At 40.5% G+C, this 25,339-nt stretch overlaps 1 protein-coding gene across 1 annotated transcript in view; it reads right to left on the bottom strand.

The window, feature by feature from the left end:
* Positions 1-2,554: 2,554 nt before the first annotated feature.
* Positions 2,555-25,339, bottom strand: part of c6h3orf70 (chromosome 6 C3orf70 homolog) — a 44,208-nt gene continuing 21,423 nt past the window's right edge. Inside the window, exon 2 of the mRNA XM_063051805.1 lies at positions 2,555-16,954. Coding sequence (XP_062907875.1) covers positions 16,362-16,954 — 593 coding nt within the window. The 3' untranslated portion in view covers positions 2,555-16,361. The remainder of the gene's footprint in view (positions 16,955-25,339) is intronic.

The following is a 25,339-nucleotide window of genomic DNA, read 5'->3' on the forward strand; positions in this document are numbered from 1 at the left end:
GGTTGAGGGGGCTGTGATGTTGCTCCTGATGTGAGCTTCGATCCATTTAGAATGTGTATCCACCATCACAAGAAACATCTGCCCCATAAAAGGGCCGGCAAAGTCCAAATGTAGCCTAGCCCAGGGGTGGTCTGGCCACTCCCATGGGTGCAGAGGAGCTGGTGGTGGCATATTCAGATTAGTCTGACATTGTGTGCATGATTTTACCTTGTTCTCCAAATCCTGATCCATTCTTGGCCATCAAATGTAGGATCTTGCAAGGCCTTTTTTTTCCGAGACACTCCTGGGTGAGCCTCATAAAATCCTCCGCAATCTGTGAATGGCCAGGGGGAGGAATGATGACCCTTGCCCCCCCCCAGAAAATACAGCCATCCTGCAGACTGAGTTCTGTCCTGTGTTTGGCAGAAGGCCTCAGTTCCTCTCCTTCCACGACTCTGGGACAACCTTGTGAAAGAAAAGTCTTGACTTGGGACAGGACTGGGTCCCTGTCTGTCCACTGCTAGATCTGGGTTGCCTTTACAGGTGTCTCCAATGAAAACACAGTCTCTGGAGGCACATATGTAGTAACAGGTGTCTCAGGTAAAGGTAGTCGACTCAGTGTATCGGCGTTTGCATTATCCCCACCTGCTCTGTACACTATAGTATACTGGTAGGCTGACAATGTAAGAGCCCAACGCTGTATCCTGGCTGAGGCTAGCGATGGGATGCATCTAGTCTCACTGAACAGGCTCATCAGTGGTTTATGGTCCGTATAAATTGTAAATATGCGTCCATAAAGGTACTGATGAAAGCGTTTGACCACAAAAACAATGGCCAGACCTTCTTTGTCTAGCTGTGAATATCCCTTCCCAGCAGCTGTCAGGGTACGTGAAGCAAAACCAATAGGCTTCTCTGAACAGTCCTCCATTACATGTGAGAGAACTGCCCCGACTCCATAGGGCGAGGCATCGCATGCCAGGGTGATCTCCTTGTCTGGGTCATAGTGAACAAGCAGCTTCGCTGAGTGGAGAAGTTCTTTCACTTCCTTGAAAGCTTTCTCCTGCTCTTCACCCCACTGCCACTTAGTGTCATTGTGAAGCAGCTTATACAGTCAGGTCAAAATCCTTGAGAGGTCTGGAAGAAACTTGCCATAATAATTCACCATGCCCAAAAATGATCTGAGTTCCGTGACAGTCTTAGGGCTTAGGGCCTCCTTAATAGCTCTCACTTTGTCCTCCACCGAACAAAGCCCCTCAGCTGTGATCTTGTGTCCCAGGTAAGTCACACTCAATGCCAGGAACACACATTTTCCGTGTTTCAATCACAGCCCTGCATCTGCGAGCCTCTTCAGCACCCATTCTAAATTAGCCAGATGCTCCACCTCCGTAGCCCCCATGATCAAACTATCATCAAGGTACACTGCTACGTGTGGAATCCCCTGCAGCAAAGTGTCCATTGTCCTTTGGAAAATGGCAGGGCTGGACGCCACTCCAAACACCAGGCGATTGTACTTGAATAAACCCTTGTGCGTATTAATTGTGACGTACTCCTTTGAATCCTCGTCGAGCAGCAGCTGTGTAGGCGTGGCTCATGTCCAGCTTTGTGAACAGCTTACCCCCTGACAGGGTCACAAACAGGTCATCCACCCGTGGCAATGGGTACTCCTCCAGCCTAGATTAACCATGAGCATATAATCCCCACATATCCTCACCATTTTGTCTGCCTTCAAAGTTGGAACAATGGGAGCCGCCCAGCTTGAAAAATGGACGGGCTGAATAATGCCCAGCCTCTGTAAACTTTCCAGCTCCTCCTCGACTTTGCCTTTCATGGCACAGGGCACTGAATTGGGCTTAAAAAATGTGGTGTAGCCTCAGGGTCGACATGGAGTTTCACTGTTACACCCTTCAGTGTTCCCAGCTCCTCCCTGAAAACGTCACTGTACCACTGCAGAATGTCCTCCGTCGTGTGCGCATACTTAATTTCATGCCAAATTAGCCAGATTTTGCGAAGCCAATTGCAACCCAAAAGGCTGGGACCCCGCCCTTAGCTATCACTAGCCTGGCTTCAGCCTTCTGACCCCCGGCTGAAATGTCCACATATAACACCCCTAAATGAGGTATGGGCTGCCCGTATAGGTCCTAAGTTTGAGCTTTGACGGTCTGATTGGAGGCAGGTTGGACCCCCATGTCCTCCTGTAGGTCTCCTCACTAATGACCAATGCAGTAGCCCCTGAATCAATCTCAAACTTCATGTCCTTTCCCCTGACAGTGACTGTGGCATAATATGGTTCAGGTGGTTCCTCATCTGTTTCCACTGCAAACATGTTGTAGGCACACGCTGCCTCTTCATCTGCTTCTTCTAGATGGTGTGTGGCTGCCTGAGCCTGTTGAGCTTTCTCCTGCCCAGGCTTAATCTTACCCTTTGAACTTCTGCACTTTTTAGCTAAATGTCCCTTTTTGCTACAAGCATGGCAGACAGTGTCTTTGAATTTGCAATCATTTGCATAGTGTGTCCCTCCACACCAGAAACATTCCACCCGCTTTGCCTGTTTACCAGTCTCCCTCCTGACTTGGTGCACTGTCACCGACTGCGACCCCCCCATGTCCTTTCTGGATATCCTTGACATTATTAGCAGCCATCTCCATGCCTTGGGCAATCTCTAAGGCTTTCTTGAAAGTCAGTGGTGGGGTTTCCCCTAACAGGCGGCGTTGTATGCCGTCATTATTAATGTCGCATACCAATCGATCACGGAGCATGTCATCGAACACCACTCCGAAATCACAATGCTCTGACATCTGCTGAAGCTCGGCCACAAAATTGGCCACAGACTGACCTGGCTTCCTGAAACGGCTGTGAAACTTACACCGTTCGACTATCACAGAAGGTTTCGGATTGTAGTGGTTCCCCACGAGCTTGACCAGTTCGTCATATGGAAAGTCCCCCGGTTTCTGTGGTGCTGCTAAATTGCTTATTAGCTTGTAAGTCTTTGCCCCACACACACTCAGGAGAATAGAGCGTTTCTTAGCCTCCTCAGTAATTCCATTAGCACAGAAAAAGTGTCCCAACCTTTCCTCATAGATAATAGACGATAGGTGCAGGAGTAGGCCATTCGGCCCTTCGAGCCAGCACCACCATTCACTGTGATCATGGCTGATCATCCACAATCAGTACCCCGTTCCTGCCTTCTCCCCATATCCCTTGACTCCGCTATCATTAAGAGCCCTATCTGACTCTTTCTTGAAAGCATCCAGAGAATTGGCCCCCACTGCCTTCTGAGGTAGAGCATTCCACAGACCCATAACTCTCTGGGTGAAAAAGTTTTTGCTCAGCTCTGTAACCTCCACAAATTCAACAATAGTCCCAAACGTAGCCATCTGAACATGAGGCTCCTTACCGGCGCTGCTGTTCCCATTCGAAACGTGCTGACACGTCCACAAAACCAGATTACCTCGTTGCCAAAAATATGTGGTAACTTCTGCTTTGAAAAAGGCACACTCGACAACTTCATGCCCAAAGAAACCACTTTATCCCGAACAACAAAACATTATGTATATACAGAGGCTTTCACAACCCGTACGGCATGGCAGGAACACTATATACAAAGCCCACTAGAAGTAAAAAGAACGGAAGTAAAACCCCCCATTATCCTAATTAGTATTAACTTAATTTTAATAATGCTCACATTACAACAATGGATGCGCATAGTCCAGCTCTATTCAGACTGCTCAAAAAAGTAGAGGTGTTGGTGAGCTTTCCTGACTGTGTATAATGTGTTCTTGGGACGGTGAAACATTGTGCAAGATATGCGCTCCTAGGAGAATGAAACCGCTCGTAGTTTCCACTTCAGTGCCACCAATGCAAAGAGGGGTGTGAGTAGTGCAAATTCTCTGATAACCATCTCCTTTCTCTTGTTGACATTGAGGAAGAGGTTATTTGCAAACCTGGAGCAGCTGATGACAATAGCAGCACCTCTGCCATAAATTTGATAAAGATCAGTTAATGGCAAGTTGATTTAGTTACTAATTTCATTGAATGAAAAAACTGTCAGATATAACAAAATTTAGTTTATATAATAATAAGTAAAGCACATTTTGTTTTTCCCATGATATTAATTACATTTTTGAAAGAAGATTTCAGTGCACTTGCAGTAAGCTTTCACTGTAGTGCACCGCAGAGATTCATATTGATTAATTGTAAATGATCTCAGAGCAACCACAGGGGAGTCCAGCGTCTGCTTTCAGCAGCTCTGAATTAGTTAACAATATTCTCTTCCTGAGCAAATAACCATTTTTTGTAAACTTGACTCAGAACAGCATTGTGAATTCACTGCCAGTAGTTTTTTAATTCAGATAGGCCACAGGTAAGGCCAGAATCTATTGCTTGTAGTGGCTAGTAATGTAGCCACACTTGTGGGCCATGCTGACTGTGTTGGTTGTTAACACAAATGATGCATTTCACTGTATGTTTTGATATATGTGTAATAAATAAACTTGGATCTTGAATCTTGAATCTTGAAACACATTTCTGATTTCCCTTCTCTCCTGAAAGTGATACTTTATAGAGTTAAAGTCCTGTGCTTTATATATATATATAAAGATTTTTTCCCCAGTGGAAATCAAAATAGCTCAAAGATCCAACAGGAATTTACAAATAGTTGTAATACCGAAAATGAAAAATCATCTAACATTGGTTGCTGTACATGGGTATCAAATTGAGTAAGCTGAGGTAAAATTAAGCTGACGCCAGCAAGTTTCACAGATTGTGCCATGAAAGCAAAGGTGTAAAGATTTTCTATTACTGTTTTGGTTGGGTCTAGCACAGCTCCTCAGAGAATAATTGTGTAGAGTATGGGCTGGAAGACTATCATCTTTGACTGAAAGCTTCTGGAGTCTGTAAACATGGAAATTGGATGTCAGCATGGTATATGATCTCAATAAAAGATATGAAGTATTTGCCTTCATCCTAATACCATGGAAGCTACGGGCAAGGGACCAAGCATGCTTGGAAACCATGATTCCTGTTTGAGTAATCCACTGCAAATCCAAGCTGGAAAGTCTAATTTGTAAATGGACGTTACCACTTTCATCCCTTGCATGGATTTGATCAGTTTAGTATTTGAGGTAGTTTAAGGTGTAGTGCTTACCATAATGCTTTACAGTACAGGTGACCCGGGTTCAATTCCCGTCACCGCCTGTAAGGAGTTTGTACATTCTCCCCGTTATAACATGGGTTTCCTCCAGGTACTCTAGCTTTCTCCCATACTCCAAAGGTGTACCAGCTGGTAGGTTAATTGATAATTGTAAATGGTCCCATGGTTAGGCTCAGATTAAATCAGTTCTATTGTTCTATTTAACAAGTTCGAACTGTGAAAAGAGTTTTCTAATTCACCCCCACCAAGGGGGTGGAAGTGATGCAGGAGTGACTTGGCAGATACAGTATATTAATTGATTGGATTCAAGGAGCTTTAACATTGCCATTGGATCATGTCATGTCATTCTCTGAGTTGATGGATTTTCTTCATGTTAATAGTTCCCTTGAAGGAAGATTTTGTTCCAATGCCCTCTGAATAGTCAGTTAAAGACAATGCACCATTATCCTAGTTAATATGTTCATTAGGGTCAGCTGTGTGAAATTAATAAGTGTTACCATCACTGGGAGATACTGTGCTTCATTGGTCTTTATTAGTATTGTCATTTGTCTTGTAACATCCAATGATACCATTCCTATTAAATTTTTCATTTGGGATGTCAAAACGAAGGAAACCTAAGGAAGTCCAGAGGTTTACATTCTTCATTAGCTCCATTCCTTGTATCCACAATGGCTCCCACTTAGGACATCTGTTTATGATGTAGCATTCAAAGTGGCAAAGTGGCACTGAGCCTTCCAGGAAGATATTCCTCACTGTTCATTGCTGTATCTACACCACATGGCAACACTATGCTAATATAACTGATCTGCCCTTTGCTATTATATCCCTAAGTCTAAAGTTTTGGTGTAAAGCCCAAAAGGAGAAGTGGTGACTGAGATGCCTTGCTCTTCTTCAGATAAAACATAGAACATAGAATATTACAGCACAGTACAGGCCCTTTGGCCCACAATATTGTGCATGATAAACTGTATCACTAACATTAATATTCATCAGATTTCCAACTTGAATTAATCCAAAAGTCCCAATTTTCCCATTCTCTGGTTAGCATTTCTTCTTTATTTCCTCTGTTCTGTCCTGGAATCATATGACGAACTTTCTCACCACATCCTAAATACAGTCTTTTTTGTAAATGCCTGTGACCACATGCCTAACTCATACATGGTTTAATTTAACTCCATTTTTCAGATTTATGTTTACTTCCTAATGGTGTTTTTACTTAAGTTTTTAATAACCCATTCCTATTTTGTACTTTTCCTTTATGAGACAAATATTATTCCATGCACATTTAGCACTTTATATATCATTTGCAAGAATCTTTAGATGGATGAAAGAATTGGAGGCTTTATTAGAAACAAGCAACATACATTTTTAATGTGTACAGCAAGCCACATTAAGTGAGAAAAACACCAGAGTGAAGATTGGAGATTGATTACTTCTCCAATCCTTCACAATCTGTTCCCAGTTGGTTCCAAAGGTTCCTTTCATTAGCAATTTAGCAGTTTTCCTTCCTATAATTCAGCACTAAAGTAAGTCTATAATGAAAAGTTTGCAATGTTGCATATGTTCTCTGAACATTAGCTGTAAACAAAAAAGTTCCCATTTTGGCAAACTGAAATTGACCTGGACTATCAGAATGGAAGTTTACACATTGAAAAATTCAAGATTCAAATGTATTCAGGAGAATTAATTTCCTCAGTGAAAACTTGAAGCATAACACTTGATGGTGAAGAGTTATTTTCTCCAAAAGATCAATTACTTTGATTATTCAATATGTAAATGGATGGTCTCCTTGTTTAGAACGTTGGAAGGGAGTGTTTGAATAATTAATTTTAATTCAACACAATTCATGCTGAAAATACTAAACTGGTCAAGCAGTAACTCTGGAGAGATAAACAAGAAAATGTTCCAAGGCAATGTCTTATTATCAGAAGTATGAAAATTAAAAATCGGCAAGTTACAAGGTACAGAGAAAAGGGAGAGTGCAGGAGAAAGCAAGTGGGAAGTTTTTTGGTAAGTTGGAGGCAGGATGGGTAAGATGATAGACTTAGTGAAGATCAGATAGTGAAAATGATTGGTAAAGGGATTACTGAATAATGAAAGATCAGTTTGAAAAAGGTATAATTCTTTTTGATTATTTAAACTTTCATTCATCCCCTTGTGTTCTTCTTTCCACCTTTCTCTGTAGCTTAAGACTTGTTCTAACTCTGACTGATTTCCACTTTTGATGAAAGATCTTTGACATGAACTCTCCACAAAAGGTGCCTGTTTGACTGGTAATTTCCAATATTCTCTATTTTACCTCAGATTTCCAACTTTTACAGTATTTTGCTCTTGTATTATGTACTTTGATTGACAGCGAGATGGTGTTGGGAATTAATGTTTCTTCACAGGACTGAGTGAACGCATTGATGCCCATGAAGGAAATATACCTTCTTGAAGCCATTTACAGTTAGCGGTCAAATAGATTTAGTCAACAGATGTTTAACTTGGCAGGTATACCCGGTGCATTTGAGAGTACGAGTCTAATGGGGAAGAAGGAAAAATAGGAAAGTTTATTGAGATGTCACTCCATGTGGAAAGCAAACTAATCCTGGAGCAGGTCAGGAAATTTAGAGGAGACGACCCAAATGCAGAGCAGTGGAAATGATTTAGTGGTGAGCAGCAATAAACTGCAAAGTAACAAGCTGTGAAGGACCACAAAGCAAGAGAGAACAGATACTTAACATGACAAGGCAACTGAAGGTTGCCAGTGGCTGAGGATGGCTGGTTCAAATGAATGATACGAGGACTGTAGATGCACACGGGGTGTAAATAGGCTGCAGGTGATGAGTTGGAAACGAGAAGCAGGTGACTCCTATTTGCTGGGTGGAGACTGGGAGGTGCCTGCCTGACAGAGCAAGGGGATTCTAAGCAGTATTATAACTTCATTTCAATTTATTATTTATATCTGTTTTCATAAGGGATTTCTTTTACTTTTGAGAGGAAATGACAAATACTTTATGATTTGGTAAAGTAAAAAATAAAACAAAGCTGCAAAGCTGACATGAATGATAAATATCAACACGATCCTTCTCAGGAACTAGCCTTAAACATTTCTGAGCTCGTGTTAAATTTGTGTATTGGTTTAGGTTAATGACATTTGGTAGTCCGACAAAGGAATGAGCTCACCACTTTCTGAAGTCTGAATCACAACATGCATATTAAAAAGAATGGTAGCCAAAAATACCTGGAATCAGGGAATTCTTGCAAAGCTTGCAAGCTGTGAAAAAATGAATTCTCCTGTGCCAAGAAAATTGCATTTGGAAATACCTAATTTGGTAATACATACAGAAATGTTCTTTTCCACTTTTTGTTAAGAATACCTCCCATCTCTTCTCTCTGAAAAACACATGCAAATTGGAACTTCATTTCATTTAGATGTGAAAGATAAAAAAAATGTGTAAATCCAGAATCCACAAGTATTAGACAGGGTTGGTCTGTAAGATTAGCTGAAGGTTTTGGAAGCTGCTTCTACACGATTACTATTAAGTCCATAAGATATAGGAGCAGAATTAGGCCATTTGGCCCGTCGAGTCTGCTCCGCAATTTCATCATAGCTGATCCAATTTTCCTCTCAGCCCCAATCTCCTGCCTTCTCTCCGTATCCCTTCATGCCCTGACCAATCAAGAATCTATCAACCTCTGCCTTAAATATACACAAAGACTTGACCTCCACAGCTGTCTGTGGCAAAGAATTCCACAGATTCACCACTCGCTGGCTAAAGAAATTCCTCCTCATCTCCATTCGAAAAGGACACCCTGTGTCGTCGGAGTCTTAGTCTCTTCCACCACAGGAAATATTCTCTCCACATCTACTCTATCAAGGCCTTTCACCCTTTGATGGATTTCGGTGAGATCGTTCTTCTAAATTCTAGTGAATACAGGGCCCATCAAACGCTCTTCATACGACAAGCCATTCAATTCTGGAACCATTTTCGTGAACTGCCTTTGAATCCTCTCAAGTTTCAGCACATCCTTTCTAAGATAAAACTGCTCACAATACTCCAAGTCAGGCCTCACCAGTGCTTTATAAAGTCTCAACATTACATCCTTGCTTTTACACTCTCGTCCTCTTGAAATGAATTCTAACATTGCACTTGCCTTCCTCACCACAGATACAACCTGTGAATGAACCTTTAGGGAATCCTGCACAAGGACTCCCAAATCCCCTTGCACCTCAGTTTTTTTTGTATTTTCTCTCCATTTACGAAAAAAGTGAACCCTTTCATTTCTTCTACCAAAGTGCCAACAGGTATGCATATGTATTTCCTTATTTTGCCATTGCATGGCATATTTAGTTATGTGAATATATTATAACAGGATATAATCACTAAGATTCCATTAAAGTCTAAAATTTATAGGGATAACATTATTAATTACTGCGTAAAATTGTGTGTCATTTTGCTATGTTGCTAATAGACTGATTCTGTTTCCACATAGGCTTTGAATCCTCTGTCTAATAACATATCTTGTAAAATTCTGAGCTATTTTTAATTAAATTTATATATAATTAAATGAATATTAACAAACCACAAAAATCAGTTGATTACATTTGTACGAATTAACATTATTATTATCTATACTTGAACATACTGACTCTAATAACACCAAAATTAGTATATCCACGATCAAATAGACACATGAGAATTTGAGTTGGAAAGTGATACGCTAAAATTCATTAATTTTATTTTTTTAATGTACTCACAGACGCAGCATAGTAACAGGCCCTTCTAGCCCAACAAGTCCACATTGCTCAAATAAGCCCATGTGACTCATTAGCCTACTAACCCATATGTCTTTGGAATGTGGGAGGAAACTGGAGCACCTGGAGAAAACCTATGCAGTTACGGGGAGAACATACAAACTCCTTACAGAGGGTGGCAGAATTGAATCCTGGTCACTGGCACTGTAATAGCATTGTGGTCATAGACATAGACACATGTAGGTATCTAAAAGTTCCAGGGAAATTTAAGCATACAAATTGTAAAAGGCTTCTTTGGTACAAAGATAAGTAAACATGGAAGTATCTAAATTAGGAAAGCAATGTTACTTTCCAACTGCCACGTATTTGGACTATGATTTGAATTATGTTCTTGTTTGCCAACCAGTTTACTTACTTTTCCCCTTTTCTCACTAAAAGCCCATCCTCTCCTCTCATTGAGGGAATTGAATTGTTTACAGAGCTATGGTTCCACAAGAAAAGGCCACGTAGAAGTCATCATTTTTTTCATGTGTAACCCTTACTAATCAACTTTAGCAAGCAATCCAGTTGCTAATGGAGGCAAAAGATCTAACCTGATATGATGTCTGTATGATATACACAGAACTGTACTTCCCACAAAGACCATTAGGGAGTAATCAGTTGTGAAAAAATTGTTTTTTTTTTCTTCCCAACTCTAAGGGAAGTGTATCTAAAGACAGCGAAGATCATACACAGTGGAGTAATTCTGTCACCCATACACAGGTTTCAATTGCCCTTCTTATGACTATTCCAAGGATGAACAGAGGCTTCAAGTTCCTGTTACAGGGCTATTTGTGCCAGTCCTCTTGAAATGCTGCTGTCACTTTTGAACAGGTGGGACAGGGGAGCACAGAAGAATCTGACTTCGTGAAATGGTTTCTTTGGCAATCTCCAGTTGATAAATGAGTTGAAGCATCTTCTGCTGTAGATTCATGAGTACACATTGCTGACAGTGAGTAGAAGGTATAGTTTATACCTAAAATCCTCTTTGCTTCACATACCATCAAGCACATACCTTTGTTTGGTCCCAAAAATGTGACCATAAAGCTATTTACTGTATGTTTGTTTCTTCCACTTAGGGAGTCCTTGAGATCAGAGATAACTTGCTTCCTCTCATGTTCCGTGGACTCTAGGGTGAAAGAGAAGACCAATATGGGTCCTATGGTCTCTTCAATAGATGGTTCAGGAGATACCTGACAGGAACAGCAGATGAGGAGGTTCACTTCTTCTGTGGTTGAGTCTGGGATTCTGCATACTCCCAAGAAGTGGCCTTGAAGTTGGCAATGCCACCCTGAATGTCCCTTCTCCATTTCAGGATTTTCAAAGGCCATGTCCAAAGGCTGTTTCCAGCTGATATTCTCCTACCAAAAAAATAATGGTTTTAGGAGCCTGATTTTGGAAGGTGATTGGTGTGGCCTTCCCAAAGGAGCTGATTGAATGTAATTATAACATTAATGTTGCAGACATTGGCTTGGGAGAGAACAGTGAGAACGGTTCACTTCTCCTGACGGTAGATTTAGAGGAATTTGCTGAGACATCTTTGGTGGTATCCCTCTGATGTTCCTGAGGTTCTGACTGTGTTTGGTCCCAGAGTCAGGAGCACACAGGAGAGCAAGTCTCACTGCCAGGTTTGTGCTGGGTTCAGGCTCCTGACTTCAAATTGTCATTTTTGTAGGCCAATATATTATCCTGGCATTGTGAAGAGAATGGCAAATTTCATCATCAGTGTCTGATCACTAAGAGGCATTCCTAAAATTTAACAAGTGCTCTACATTTTCCAGAGTCTGGTGAAATTTCATTGTCAGATTACAATGTTGGTAAAACACTGGTGTGTGTGTGTGTGTCCAACATAATGCCCATCCTCTTGTATCCTTCATTAAATGATGTGAGAATGGCTTGAAACTTGGCCTCCAAATGTGGTCTGTGTACTGCAGAAGTTACGGTGATCGTGGTGCTGGAGTAGAGGCAGTGCAGTTGAACATTTTCAGAATCAGAATCAGGTTCACTTGTTTATCACGTATACATTGAAGCCTCCAGCGAAATGCGCCACTTGCATTAACAATCAACAGAACCTAAGGGTTCATATGAGCCCTGCAGGTCAGTTCCACTGTGGCAGGAAGTGTGGTAAAATATTGTGGGGAGAAAGACTGAACAAACATATCCTCAAGATGTACAGAATCCAGGCTGCAATTTGAGGAGCAGGTCTTTTATTCCACTGTAAGAATGGGAAATTGAGGAGTACCTGGTGAAGAATTTTTCTACGAAGAGTAGCAGAGAGATGCCTCTGTAATTCCCATTTGGATCTGAAACCTTTGTTGAATTCAGTTATAGTTCTGAGGTCCTCTGATATATCCTCCCCTTCTCAAACGATGGAACTGAGTTCGTGCATTTATGTCTGAAGTTCATCACGGACATGTTTACAACAAATATCACAGTCATGAAAAACATATTATCTAGGTCAGACTTGTACTAAAAGAACCCCTGCTAGGTCTGAAGTTGGTTACCCTATTTGCCTTAAAAAACTTGATTGCATTTCCTCAGTAGTTCTGCTTCAGTGGAGTTTTTATAGTTAGACTCTGATCATCACTGTTGTTCCTGATCTTGTACAATTTCAATCAAAGGAATGTTTCCTTTATCATAGGATGTTTAAAATTTCACACTATTACTTGGCCTTCACCATGTATACATTTATTCCTAAATTGCGCTCTACATTTTGCTCTTTTAATTTACCCCCTTTAATTACATCCAAAATACGATACAACAGTGACATTATAATCTAAGGGTATTCTTAAAAAGGGGTGGATATAATGACAGTAATTTTTGATGAAATTGGGACAATATTAAAACAGAAATCTTTCTGGTTCTGACTACATTAGACACAGCCAAATGATCAGATAGATATAGTTCATATGTAAACAAGTTGCAAACATTCTGATGTACGAACTGTCTACCTCGTGTATACTTATTGCAAGAAAAGGCATCGGGATAACTACAGACCAGTTAATTTAATGTCAAGAGTGGGCAAAGTTTAAGAATCAATAATCAGAGTCAGAATTAGCAGGCACTTGGAGAAGTGTGAGTTGATTAGAGAAAGCCTTTATAGGTTTGTTAAAGGCAAAACCAACTAATTTTAAGGATTCTTTTGATGAAGTAACAGAGAGGGGAATGCAGTTGAAGCAATAGATGTAGATTTCCAAAAGGTATTTGCTAAGGTGCTACAGAACAGGGTTGAGATTGAAGCAAAGGGGACTACAGCACTGTGGATTGAAAACTGGCTGAATTAAAGAAGATACAGAGGAGGAATGAAAGGTTCTTTCTCAGTCTGGGGCTAAGTGTGAAGGACGTCCCCAAAATCTGGTTTAAGTTTTGTTTTGGTATGTTTAATGAGTTGCACCTGGTTATTCAGGGCATAATTTTAGAACTTGCAGATGACACACAATTTAGGAGTGTAGTGAAATCTTAAGATAGTAACAGACTTCAAGGTGCAATAAGTAGATTTGTGGACTGGGTGCCCATGAGGGACTGCAGATGCTGGAATCTGGTCCTGATGCACAATCTCAACCTGAAACTTTGGCAACCCCTTTGTCTCCTCAGACGCTGCATGAGCTCTTCAAGTGGATTACCATCTGCTGGTGAAGTGGGTAAGGGGTGGCAGATGAAATCTAAACCTGAGTAATGAGCTCAAGGAATGAGAAAAGCCAATGTAAAAAGAACAAAACTAAAAGGGAGACAAGATTGGAGAGAACTGAGGGTTCCATGAAAGTGGCAGGCAGGCTGTGGAAGAAGTCAAAAAAGCACACAGGATCTTGGACCTCATAAATGGGGCAGAGGGTACAAGAGCAAGGAACTCAAAATTAATTGTATGAAACACTGATTTAGCTCCAGTGGGAGTTCTGGGCACCACAGTCTACAGGAGGTGGAAAAGCTTTGGACAGGGTAATGGAGATATTAACAAATACAATTCCTGGGGAAAATGACTTCAGTTATATGGATGGACACGATAATCTCATGTCCTCCTTTGTACCAGGGAGGGAATATAACATTTAAAGCTATTAAGGTTATGGATGGAGTAGCTGTTTCCATTGATGGAAAGGATGTAGAAATAGGGAACGCATGATGCAGGTGATTTGCAAAAGGACCTAAAGTTACATGATAAATATAAATCTCCATTTGGGAGTGGTTAGAAATGGGAAAGGGTTGCCAATGGTTTAAATGAATTGAATTGAATTTATTTCTTACATTCTTCTCATACATGAGGAGTAAAAATCTTTATGTTACGTCTCCAACTAAATGTGCCACGTGCAATCATAGTAATTTATAATAAATAGAGCAGTCCATGTAATATAGAGTCCACTCAAATCAGCATGAGTTCATCAGTCTGATGGCCTGGTGGAAGAAGCTGTCCTGGAGCCTGTTGGTCCTGGCTTTTATGCTGCGGTGCCACTTCCCGGATGGTAGCAGCTGGAATAGGTTATGGTTGGAATGATTTGGGTCCCCAATGATCCTACGGACCCTTTTTACACACCTGTCCTTGTAAATGTTCCTGAATGGGAAGTACACAACTACAGATGCACTGGGCTGTCTGCACCACTCTCTGCAGAGTCCTGCGATTAAGAGAGGTATAGTTCCCATACCAGGCAGTGATGCAGCTAGTCAGGATGCTCTCAATTGTGCCCCTGTAGAAAGTTCTTAGGATTTGGGGGCCCATACCAAACCTTCTCAACCGTCTGAGGTGAAAGAGGTGCTGCTGTGCCTTTTTCACCACACAGCTGGTGTGTACGGACCATGTGAGGACCTCGGTGATGTGGAAAGCTGTTCACCTTCTCAACCCCAGATCCAATGATGTCAACAGGGGTTAGCCCATCTCCATTCCTCCTGCAATTCACAACCAGCTCCTTTGTTTTTATAATGGAGGCAGTTTGAATTGTAGAATTATAAAGATTATGAACAGAATGGCAGTACTTTGGGATAAGGATGGGGGAGTGTGACTCATGTAGTGTTGGTACAGATTTGGAAGCCAAATGGCCTTCTTCTTTGCTTCTGGTATTGAGTGACTGGTGGTATATCGCACCTTGACAGATTAAATACACATAAAAAGTCAGATCATCAACTGCAATGTCTACCAATATGTTGCAATTAGGATTAATGATTGGTGTTATTTGCAGCATGGATTGCACACAGATTTAGCCATACTGCACATGGCAGGCACCAACTGAACAAAAAACATTATTGTGTTCTAATTCCGTCCTTCATTGGGCAATCCACTTGAAATTTATAGAAAGATCAGAAGTTTTGAGTACTTTAGCTTGTGTCACAGTGCCAAATTTTCAGTTTGTTAATCTTAATTCCTCTTTAATTTACTCAATTACCAGGCACTGTTCTCCTTTATCAATATGTACACAAGCATGTCATTTGAATATGGTGTTCCATGAGTCCTATTCAGTGCTTCCCAAATCAAGAATATATTTGGCAAAAGTCTGTTTCATTTTTCATCCCCCACAAAATTCTGTTTAATTGTGCACAATCTGCTGTCTCAATGAAAAGGTGCACTCAACATGAGCCTTATTGCTAACTGAGGAAATCCTGAACCAGTAGTTTATTTTAGCTATGATCTTCTGTATAATACAAAACAGCACAGAGCAAGTTAAATAATGTAACAAAGGTATCTATCCTAATAGTGTAAACATCAAGAAAAATACTTGACAATCAATATTGAGTTAATGACAATGTATATTTTACAAGTATCTCCAAAATGAAAGCACTTTTTCATGCGGGGTTAATGTAACTCATTCAGCATTATATCCACAAATTATTGGATTGATGGAATCATTTGACATGTTGCACAACAAGACTTTAGATCCTAATGTCTTTACTGATCTGTGACTTAGGAAAAGGTGATTTTTTTTTCAGAATGCACATTTTGTGTAATTCTCTCTGTGATTGGAATAATCCTAATATACTGTAAATCATCTACTTGTGTCTTTACTCTTCTCTCCTCCTCCCCACTACTTCCAGCCCACCATCCCCCCGCCCCCAAGTCAGGAGGGAAACACAGTCTGGACTTGTACAAATGATGCTGTGTGTTCAATTGTGCTTGAGTGTGATGTTCAAATTATGAGAATGCCAAAGTCAAAGTACTGGATTAAAAAGTTGTCAGCTTTGATATTGTGCTTGGTAGCTTCAAAAGTCTTGGCCCCTTTGGTCTTTCCACAGTCTAAATCACTAGGTTGACATAGCAATCATTCACCTACCATCTGCATGCATTATATTTTAATTAGTTGTCTATTTTATAATTGAGAAAGCTTTGATCAGTTTTTGTTTTTAATTACTTCAAAACAATTATATTAAATACTGAGCACATCTTCAACTTATCTTGGAATTCATAAACCTTGGTTGTATCTGTATCATCTGGAATGAATGAAGATAGCAGGAAAGCTTCCTTGCTGCTTTAACTTAAACAGTTGTTTCAATTTTTTCAATAATTTCCATGGCGGATTGAGAAGGAGAAAGCAAAGCACAATCATCTGGATCCCACTGACTCTCTGGAGTAGAGTCATCATCTGAACTCAGTTCATCTTCATCCTCATCCTCCTCTGTGTCATCATCACATGATTCTGGGTAGTGGAGCCCTAAAGCATTTATCCCAGAATCCTCTGAGGCGGATGGTGAGGAGCACTGGTTCATTTGTGGGACCGTCACCTTGTCTGCCATAGTTGGCCCCTTTGAACAAACGGAGGTCGTCTGACTGACGTAATCTCCAGCCTTTTGGTCCTGCACAACAGGGGCTGGTTGAGGCTGACGCTGAACATAGCACATCTTCCCATTAATCCTTTTGACCCGATAGCTGTCAACAAAAAGTTTGGAAATGGTGCAGTACCTCGGTGCGTCGGGTGTGAATGGAGGCCTGAGGAAGGAAGAAGTCTTTAGAAAACGTTCTGTCAGCGACATGGACAGCTGGATGGTATCTGTATGGCTGCTTGTGCTGATCGGGATTGATGTGCTTGGTAGACGCTCTACTGGGGTCATAGGTTGATAAATATATCTACCTGAAAAAGGTCAAAATGAATGAGAATGGTGAGAATGCAAGGGAGTTAGAAAGCAATTTTTTGATGATTATTGCTGATTATTTTATCCTGTTCAGATTAGATAAACTACCAAACAAGTTAATGCATAACAAAACCTAAAACGTTTTATTCATGTCATTGATAATCCACTTCGAAAGCATAGTTCTTCATTTTGGGGTATGTGATATTCGTTACTTTATCCTCTTTACAATTTGTGTACCATTTGGATGTGTGTGATTTAACTAGCATTTAATGTTGTCCTTCCTTCATTACTACCAAAGAATTTGATTGCCTTTTGTGTTTGGATGTTGGAAACTCTGGGAAAGGAATAATTCAAACTGACAATGTGTTAATATTTGTATCTCTGAAGCTGGATATTGTAAGAGTTATAGCAACCAATGACTTAGTATCTACTAGTACCTACACAGACACTGGGCAGTTTCAGACTGACATATTCTCAGCTGACATTACTGCAGGAGATGTTGGGCCAATTCTTGTCAGTTATAGTCTGTGCTGTGTTGAAGAAGTGAAAGGGATTTCAATTCCACATCTGCTTTTAAGCAATAATATTGAAGCTTCTGCAAAAACACTGCAAATTTATGGTATATCATGGTATATTAATTAACCATATGCTCAAAACAAAGGGGATTTTTTATATATTAAAAGGATTCAGCAAAGATTTCCCTCTCCTTGATTCATAGAGTCAGAGTCATAAAATGCTACAGCATAGAAACAAGCCCTTTGGCCCATCTAGTTCATGCTGAACTGTTCTTCTGCCTAGTCTCAACAACCTGCACCAGGAACATACACCGCTCCACACCCCTCCCACCCACGTACTTATCCAAATTTCTCTTAAAAATTGAAATTGAACCCGTATCTACCACTCCTGCTGGCAGCTTGTTCCACTCTCACACCACCCTCTGAGTAAAAATGTTCCTCCTCATTCCCCCAGTTCTAGTCTCACCCATCCAACCCACAAGCTACTTGTCAAAATATTGTTACTGATTGATCAGACCTCTGATCAATCAGTAATAATTTGGGATGGGGGGAGATGGAGAAGGGAGTAACATAAATGTGTAAGTGGCTGCACCAAGACTGCAATTTTTGTAAGCGCGTAAGTATCACTCCAACATCTGAGAGGTCACCGTTGATACTGGAAGCAACATTTAACATGTCTAATCTTTAGAAGCAGTATATTGCTAATCTGAAAAAAAATCATTAGAGTGAGATATCCATTTTATTTTTAAAAGATTTGTCTCATTGAATCACCTCTTTAATATATTCCTTACTGGGGTTTCGAATCCTGTCCCTTCAAACAACCAACATTAAGAACAACAGAAAAAGAAAATTTGCTAAAACCTTTAGGTCATCTGGTTTATTGTTATGGAGTTTCATAGTCATTGCTAATACAACCAAGATTCCTTCCCCGAAAACATCCCAGCTGTAATAATAGTGACCTGTGCTCCGACAAAGTTGTATCCTTGGCTAAACAGTTCTTGGCAACGTAAAGTATTGGTACTGACTGAACATTGTGGAAATGTGCTCAGAATGGCCCTATCCATGCATTGGTCTGCATTCAGTTGCCAGCAAAGATATGTACCGACTGACTTTATGGGAAACACAGAGTAGATTAAACTGAATGAAACTAGAGGTAAAAAATTTAAATTACAAAGATGGGTTGCATTTAGTTTTAAGTATAAAAGAGCATTAAATGTTCCAATTATGTTTAAAATTAACAAATGATTTGACTGTGTAGCTAGAAACAAAGATTTGCTAAGGTGTAAAATGAAAACCTGACTTGAAAGTTGGGCAACTACAACCAGTCTGAATTTAGCCATAGCTAACCCAAACCCAAATGAAATACAGCCAAATCAAATCCAACCCAATAACAGTCAATCTGGATCTGACATTCCCGCAGCCAACTCAAATCAACTCAATCAAAGCAAGGTCAAAACCTAATCTCAGATTCATGGCACACAGGTCTTTTTGATACACAACCTTAGCTAATACATATTGTCATTTCTTTTTAGCTTGGCTCAGGAAGCTAAGCTCTGGGTAGAAATGCTTCCTTCTGGTGGTAGTGTTCAAAGCAAGATGGTATAAACTAGAGCCAACCAATCAATGTACGTTTGTAATAAAGAGAAGCATAACTTTGCAAGAAAATTAATGAAAATATCTCTCTGCTTCAAACTTTTGTTCAGATGAATAGGCTATGGATGACTGACTGACTCCTTTTCTTATAGAGGTAGATAGGTTTTGGAAGGAGACATCAATAATGCAATTCAATAATGCTGAGATCAGGTTCAACTGAGATATTTGATTTCAAATATGGTGATGAACGGAATTTTGGACCACCCTTGATATTGAGGAAAATTCCAATAGTTGGATACATACTTTGGATAAAGCACAATGGCTGTGGTTGTCGGGGGCAAATCATCTCAGCCCCAGGGTAATGCTTCATTATTTTCCTCATGAAGTGAGACAATTGGCTGATGAATGGAAAATTTTCAACAATAATATAACGCTCCAGATAATGAAGAGGTCTGAAAAATTTGTCTTTATGCAGTGACATCTAGACTGACTCCAATAAATGGCAAGTATTGATTGAATGTAACTTGATTAAAATCTAAGAATCTACCCTTGACATTTGAGAAAATTACATGAATGAATCTTCCTCAGCAATATCCTGAGTCCAGTGACTAACTGGATGAGTTACAACAGTATAATAGCTTTTGGAACAGGTTAGGGATTAGTACATTAACACCAACTAAGCACAATTCAAATGGAGTATCCTCCACTTCGAAAGGCAGTTCAGCTCTGTCTACTTTTATAGCACCTGTGTACTAGTATAAACATCCTGTGTTAAAATCTGGATTTATTTTTTGGAAAATAACTTTTATTATCTATTAATATACAGTCTATTGCTCGTTTATTTACTACATTGACAAAGGTTCAGGAAGATGCACAGACACTTCCTCGAAGTATTTCAAGATGATCAATAACTGTTAGCTTGGCCATCTATAATCGATGCTCAGAGAAACAGAAAACACTCAGCAGATCAAGCATCATCTGCAAACAGGAACAGTTTAGAGCCAGGTCAGAAATTTCTTTGCAGGAACAGTACTGATTGTTTAGGATCAGAGAGAGACAGATCAAGAAAGACATTGAAAACACAGCAGAAAGGCAAGGCTGTGTGTAGGGATGAGGACAGAAGAAAGTGAAGGGAAAGAAGGGTCAGGAACGGTATAGCAAACTGAGACTGTTGACATTAGCAATCTGTGATATCAAAAAGAAATGAAAAATAGAAGTATTTATAACTCCAAATGCAAAATAGAATTGCAGTGGGTGAGATCTTTGAGATGGACTGAGTTGGTGTTACTGCAAGGAGAGGTCAAGAGCATACATGCATCAATGCATTGGCATAAAGAGGGGTATCTCAGGATGAGATGAGATCAGTGTCTTGAGAAACATTAACTGTTTGATTATATCCGTGATCCTGGGTGGGTCCAAATTGTTTAGGATAGAATTTGAAATTGAATTTTTGAAGGATGAGCTGGGACCAGAGAGTCTTGCTATAAGGGTAGCTGGTATAAAACATTAACCCTGTTTCTCCTTCCACAGCTGCTGTGTTTCTAGCATTTTTCATTTTTTTTCAGATTTTCATATACTCTCTAATCCTTTTAGAGTGAGTTCACATCCCAAAAAACCAACGTATATTTTCTTAATAAGCACAGCTTCTGAGATACCCTAAGAACAACTGTTCTTCTTGAGACCTTTGCAGATGACAGGGATATCTCTGACCAATATCTTCCAGCTGCCTCACTCCCAACTTCCCGTCCACATCCTTTCTGGGTGTTTCACCTGTTGCTTATTCCAATACTTATTTTGCTTTCATTCTCCTTCAGACAGTGTGGATTTCATCCATTCCAACAGAACCGGCAAATTCTGGATTCTTCCTTTATTCAGAGGACCATAATCTAAACATTACAACGTTTTGCTCTTCTCCAGTGTGACTAGACACTCACAAGTAGATAGTCATAGAGTCATACAGCACTAAAACAGGATCAGCCATCAAGTACCAACCTAGACTAATCCCATTTACCAGTGTTTGGTGCATAGCATTCTATGGCTCAGTGATTTAAGTGCTTGCTTAGATACTTTACCACCATCCCTGTCAGTTCTATTTTATCAGGGCCAAAGAATTGTCCATGATCTGAATATTAACTCTGTTCTCTCTCCACAGATGCAGCCCACTGCTAAGTTTCTACAGCATTTTTGTGTTATACATGCTAATGTAATATCATAAGAGGACATATTTGAGTTTGTACATTCAACAAATGAAAAGAAATTAACACAATCTGAATTTTCTTTTCAAAACTCGGGGGGGGGAGGTGGGTGTGGGTGAATATTTTAAATTTTGTGTCCATTTAAAGTTCCTCAAAGATTACACATTGTTGCAGATAAGAGCAGTGGGAGCCCTTTTCTGGAGATATACAAGTCTTCATTGAACTAGATTCTGGACTTACGCCATCCTGCTAATAACATCAGGAAAGCTTCCATACAAAACTCAGTGTAATGCTGGCCATGTGATCCATCTGCTATGGAAGAGGATGGGGAAAAAAGTGTGATGAATCAAACTAAAAGCTCAAACATTTTGAGTTTCTGGCCTCTTTTTCAAAAATGGGGAACTTTATAATAGCTGTTTCTGTTAGTTTCAGTTCCTTTTTTTCTGAAACAATTCAGTAATTTAATCTGTTGGCTGTCTTGCAAACATCTTTCTCTTCTTGTTTCTCCTGTCTAACTCAGCAGCTTCGCGACCTGCTAAATATTTGCGGTTTAATTTCAGAATTTAGTTTTTCTGCAGGCTTTTGCTTTCGAAACCCCATTTTGAATATCTAAATTAAATGTGAATTGAACAGGGATGTCGGTGACCCATTTCAAAGTCTGCTGGGAATTTAAATCGAGTTCATGATCACCAGTTGGAATGTTCAAAAAGTCCCATCTGCTACAGTTTTCCAGCGCAAAACAGTCAAAATTATCTTCCTCCAACTGTTTTTTAGTTTTGAATTGAGATACTCCACTGTTCTCAAGGCAGTGGGTGTGCGTGAGTTCATAAGTAGTTAGGTGAATGCCATTAACAGGTTGAGTTTTGACAGCCAGGTGATTGTGTAGCATGCATTGCCAGGATGTGCACAGGCTAAGTGAAATCACATCAGCTTCTTCTTTTCACTGAGTCATTTTAGTTGAATACAAAGCTGCAATTAACTGTAAAATAAAATTTCATGGATGCAAATCAGTGTCTGCCGACAATCTATAGGATATCTAGCATGGAACTCAGTAGGAAAGATAAAGGGGGCACTGAACTATGCATTTGCATTGTGTAGAACACCCTGCTGTATACCAAACCAATTCATTCTGAATTCTTTTGAAATTGCAGCAATCGGTTAGATTTGTATAATTACTGGAAAGTTTAACACATTTCAACCTGTTACCTTCATATAGCAATATATTTTTTCCCTTACACATAATGGCCGAGGCATAGTGATAATTCGTATGTCCTCACACCTACATTCTAACACACATTTTGCACACTATTCACACAATCATCCAAGAATTCCACACCTTCATATGTAGTCAGCCACCTCTCACCACTGTTGTTTATTGAAAGCAAAGATGCAGGCAACTGAAGTTATAGACCAGGGGTGTCTCACCTCAGGAAGCAGGTTAATGCCTCAGAATGAGACAGTGCTGGATCTGATAGATGCTGGAGCAGGTGACATCTAATTACCAGGAGAAGCAGAGTTTGTCCTCACCTGGACAGGTAACATTTCAATGTCACTTCAATAAACTTCTCTTTCTACATGCAGAGGCTACACCTGTGGCCACTTACTCTCAAATGAATGGCACCTTCACACATCAACATAACAACTCGGATCTTAGCCAGGTGCAAACAATAGCTCACTGTGCACACCCCTACAGAGCCAAAGGCTTGCGTAGGCTAGAAAGAACATAGATCCCTACATCCTTCACAATCCAGCATGTCATATGAAGGGGACAGTACAACACGTAACTTTGAAATCTAGCATGAAATCTACCACTCATTTTACCATATACTGTAATCTAGCATACACTCTAATGTTCCAAGTATCACAAAAGAGCAAGAGTTAAGGAAATTTATGATCAACTATGAAAGGATCAGGAGCATGAGAACTCATACTATGCTTTTCTCACAGATCTGTGGTTTGAGCTTGTAAACAGGCACATTCTCAGAATCTTCATTATTCCGAAATGATTTCAGTATTCATTGAAAACCCTTAGCTGTTGGAAATATGTCATATGATGTCAACCAGTTCTGAGTCATTGTCTTCTGCATAAGCTCTCTGCTTTGACAATAATAGCAAATAATTTCAAACAAATCCATTTTTGGATAAAGATGTTAGATGCATTCCCATTGCAGCAATGAGACACTGGCTGAGTAATGACATATGATAATTCCCTGGTAATGCTCCCCAATTCTTCCCATGTTACAATGATGACTGCATTGGTGCTGCTTTGCCTCTAACTTCCACCCTGCCTTTAAATTCACATGGCTCATTTCAGACACCTCCCTCCCTTTCTCGGTCTGTCTTTCATTTCTGGAGACAAATTGTCAACTGACATCTTTTAGAAACCTTCTGATTCCCATGGTTATTTTGACTATATGTAACTCTTCCCACTCTGTCTCTTGTAAAAATGCTATTCCCTTTTCCCGGTTCCTTCATCTCTGTTGCATCTTATCCAGGATGAGGCTTTCCTTTCCAGAACATCAGAGGTATTCTCTTTCTGCAAGGAACAGTGTTTCATTCCTCCACTATTGATGCTGCCCTCACCCGCATCTCCTCCATTTCCTGGGCAGCTCATCCCATCTGCCTGTCGACTTAACGAGGATAAAGTTCCTTTTGTGCTCACCTATCACCCCAAGAGCCTCCGCGTTCAACACATTGTTCTCTGCAACTCCCGCCATCTTCAACCTACCACCAAGCACATCTTTACCTCCCCCCACCAACTCTCCTTTTTTCCGCAGGGATCACTCCCTCCGTGATTCTCTTGTCCACTCGTCCCTCCTCACCAATCTCCCTCCTGGCACATACCCCTGCAGGTGATCAAAGTGCAACACCTGTCCATTTACCTCCCCCCTTACCTCCATTCAGGACCCCAAACTGTCCTTCCAAGTGAAGCAACACATCAGCTATGAAACTGTTGGGGTTGTTTACTGTATTTGATGCTCCTGATGTGGCCTCCTCTACAATGCTGAGACCCGACATAAATTGAGAGACCGCTTTGTCGAGCACCTCTGCTCCATCTGCCAACAGCAGAACTTCCTGATAGCCAACCATATTAATTCCTATCCCCATTCCCATCCAACATGTTAGTCCATGGCCTCTTGTAGTGCCACAAAGAGGCCACCCTCAGGGTGGAGGAGCAACAGCTTATATTCCGTTTGGGTAGCCTCCAACCTGATGGCACCAATATCTATTTTTTCCTTCTGGTAAAAACATTTTCCCTCCCCATCCCCACTTCTTCTATTCCCAACTGGGACATCTTACCTCTTCTCACCTGCCTACCACTACCCCTTGGATCCCCTCTTCCTTTCCTTTCTCCTGTATTCTAGTCTCCTCTCCTATCAGATTCCTTCTTCTCCAGCACTTTACCGTTCCCAGCCGACTGGCTTCACCTACTAGCTTCTAGCTCATCCTCTTTCCCCTGACCCTACCTTGTTATTCTGGCACCTTACCTCTTCCAGTCCCAGAGAAGTGTCTTGACCTGAAACAGCGACTATTTATTTATTTCCATAACTGCTACATGAACTGCTGAGTTCCTTCAGCATTTTCTGTGTGTTGCTGTGAATTTCCAGCATCTCCAAAATCTCAAGTGTTTATGATATTTTCAGGTCACCATTTCTATCAGATTAAATTTCATTTCAGGGCATCTGTGGAGTGGTAGAGATGGTAGCTTCGAGCCATGGTCTGGTGCCTGGAGTGAGCTGAAGAACTGGAGGATGGGCTACATTTATTGGGGCAGTCAAAGGACATGCCATTGTGCACATGACCCAATCCTTCAGAACATCATTTTGAATGCTGGCTCCATAGGAGATTAGAGAGGCACATTTTATCAGCATTAGTGAGCAAATGTCAGGCAAAAAAGGAACAGGAACTACTATTCACACTCCAGAGATGTCTCCTCTTATAAAATTAAATCAAATGATATAGGAGACAGCAGGGCTACTCATGCAGATGAGATCAATGTCTACTAGGCTTGCTTTGACCATCAAAGCAGGGAGGAACCATCACAAACTCCCATGTTCCTCGATGATCCTATGATTTCCGT

Source organism: Mobula hypostoma, chromosome 6, assembly GCF_963921235.1.
Source record: "Mobula hypostoma chromosome 6, sMobHyp1.1, whole genome shotgun sequence".
NCBI lineage: Eukaryota > Metazoa > Chordata > Chondrichthyes > Myliobatiformes > Myliobatidae > Mobula > Mobula hypostoma.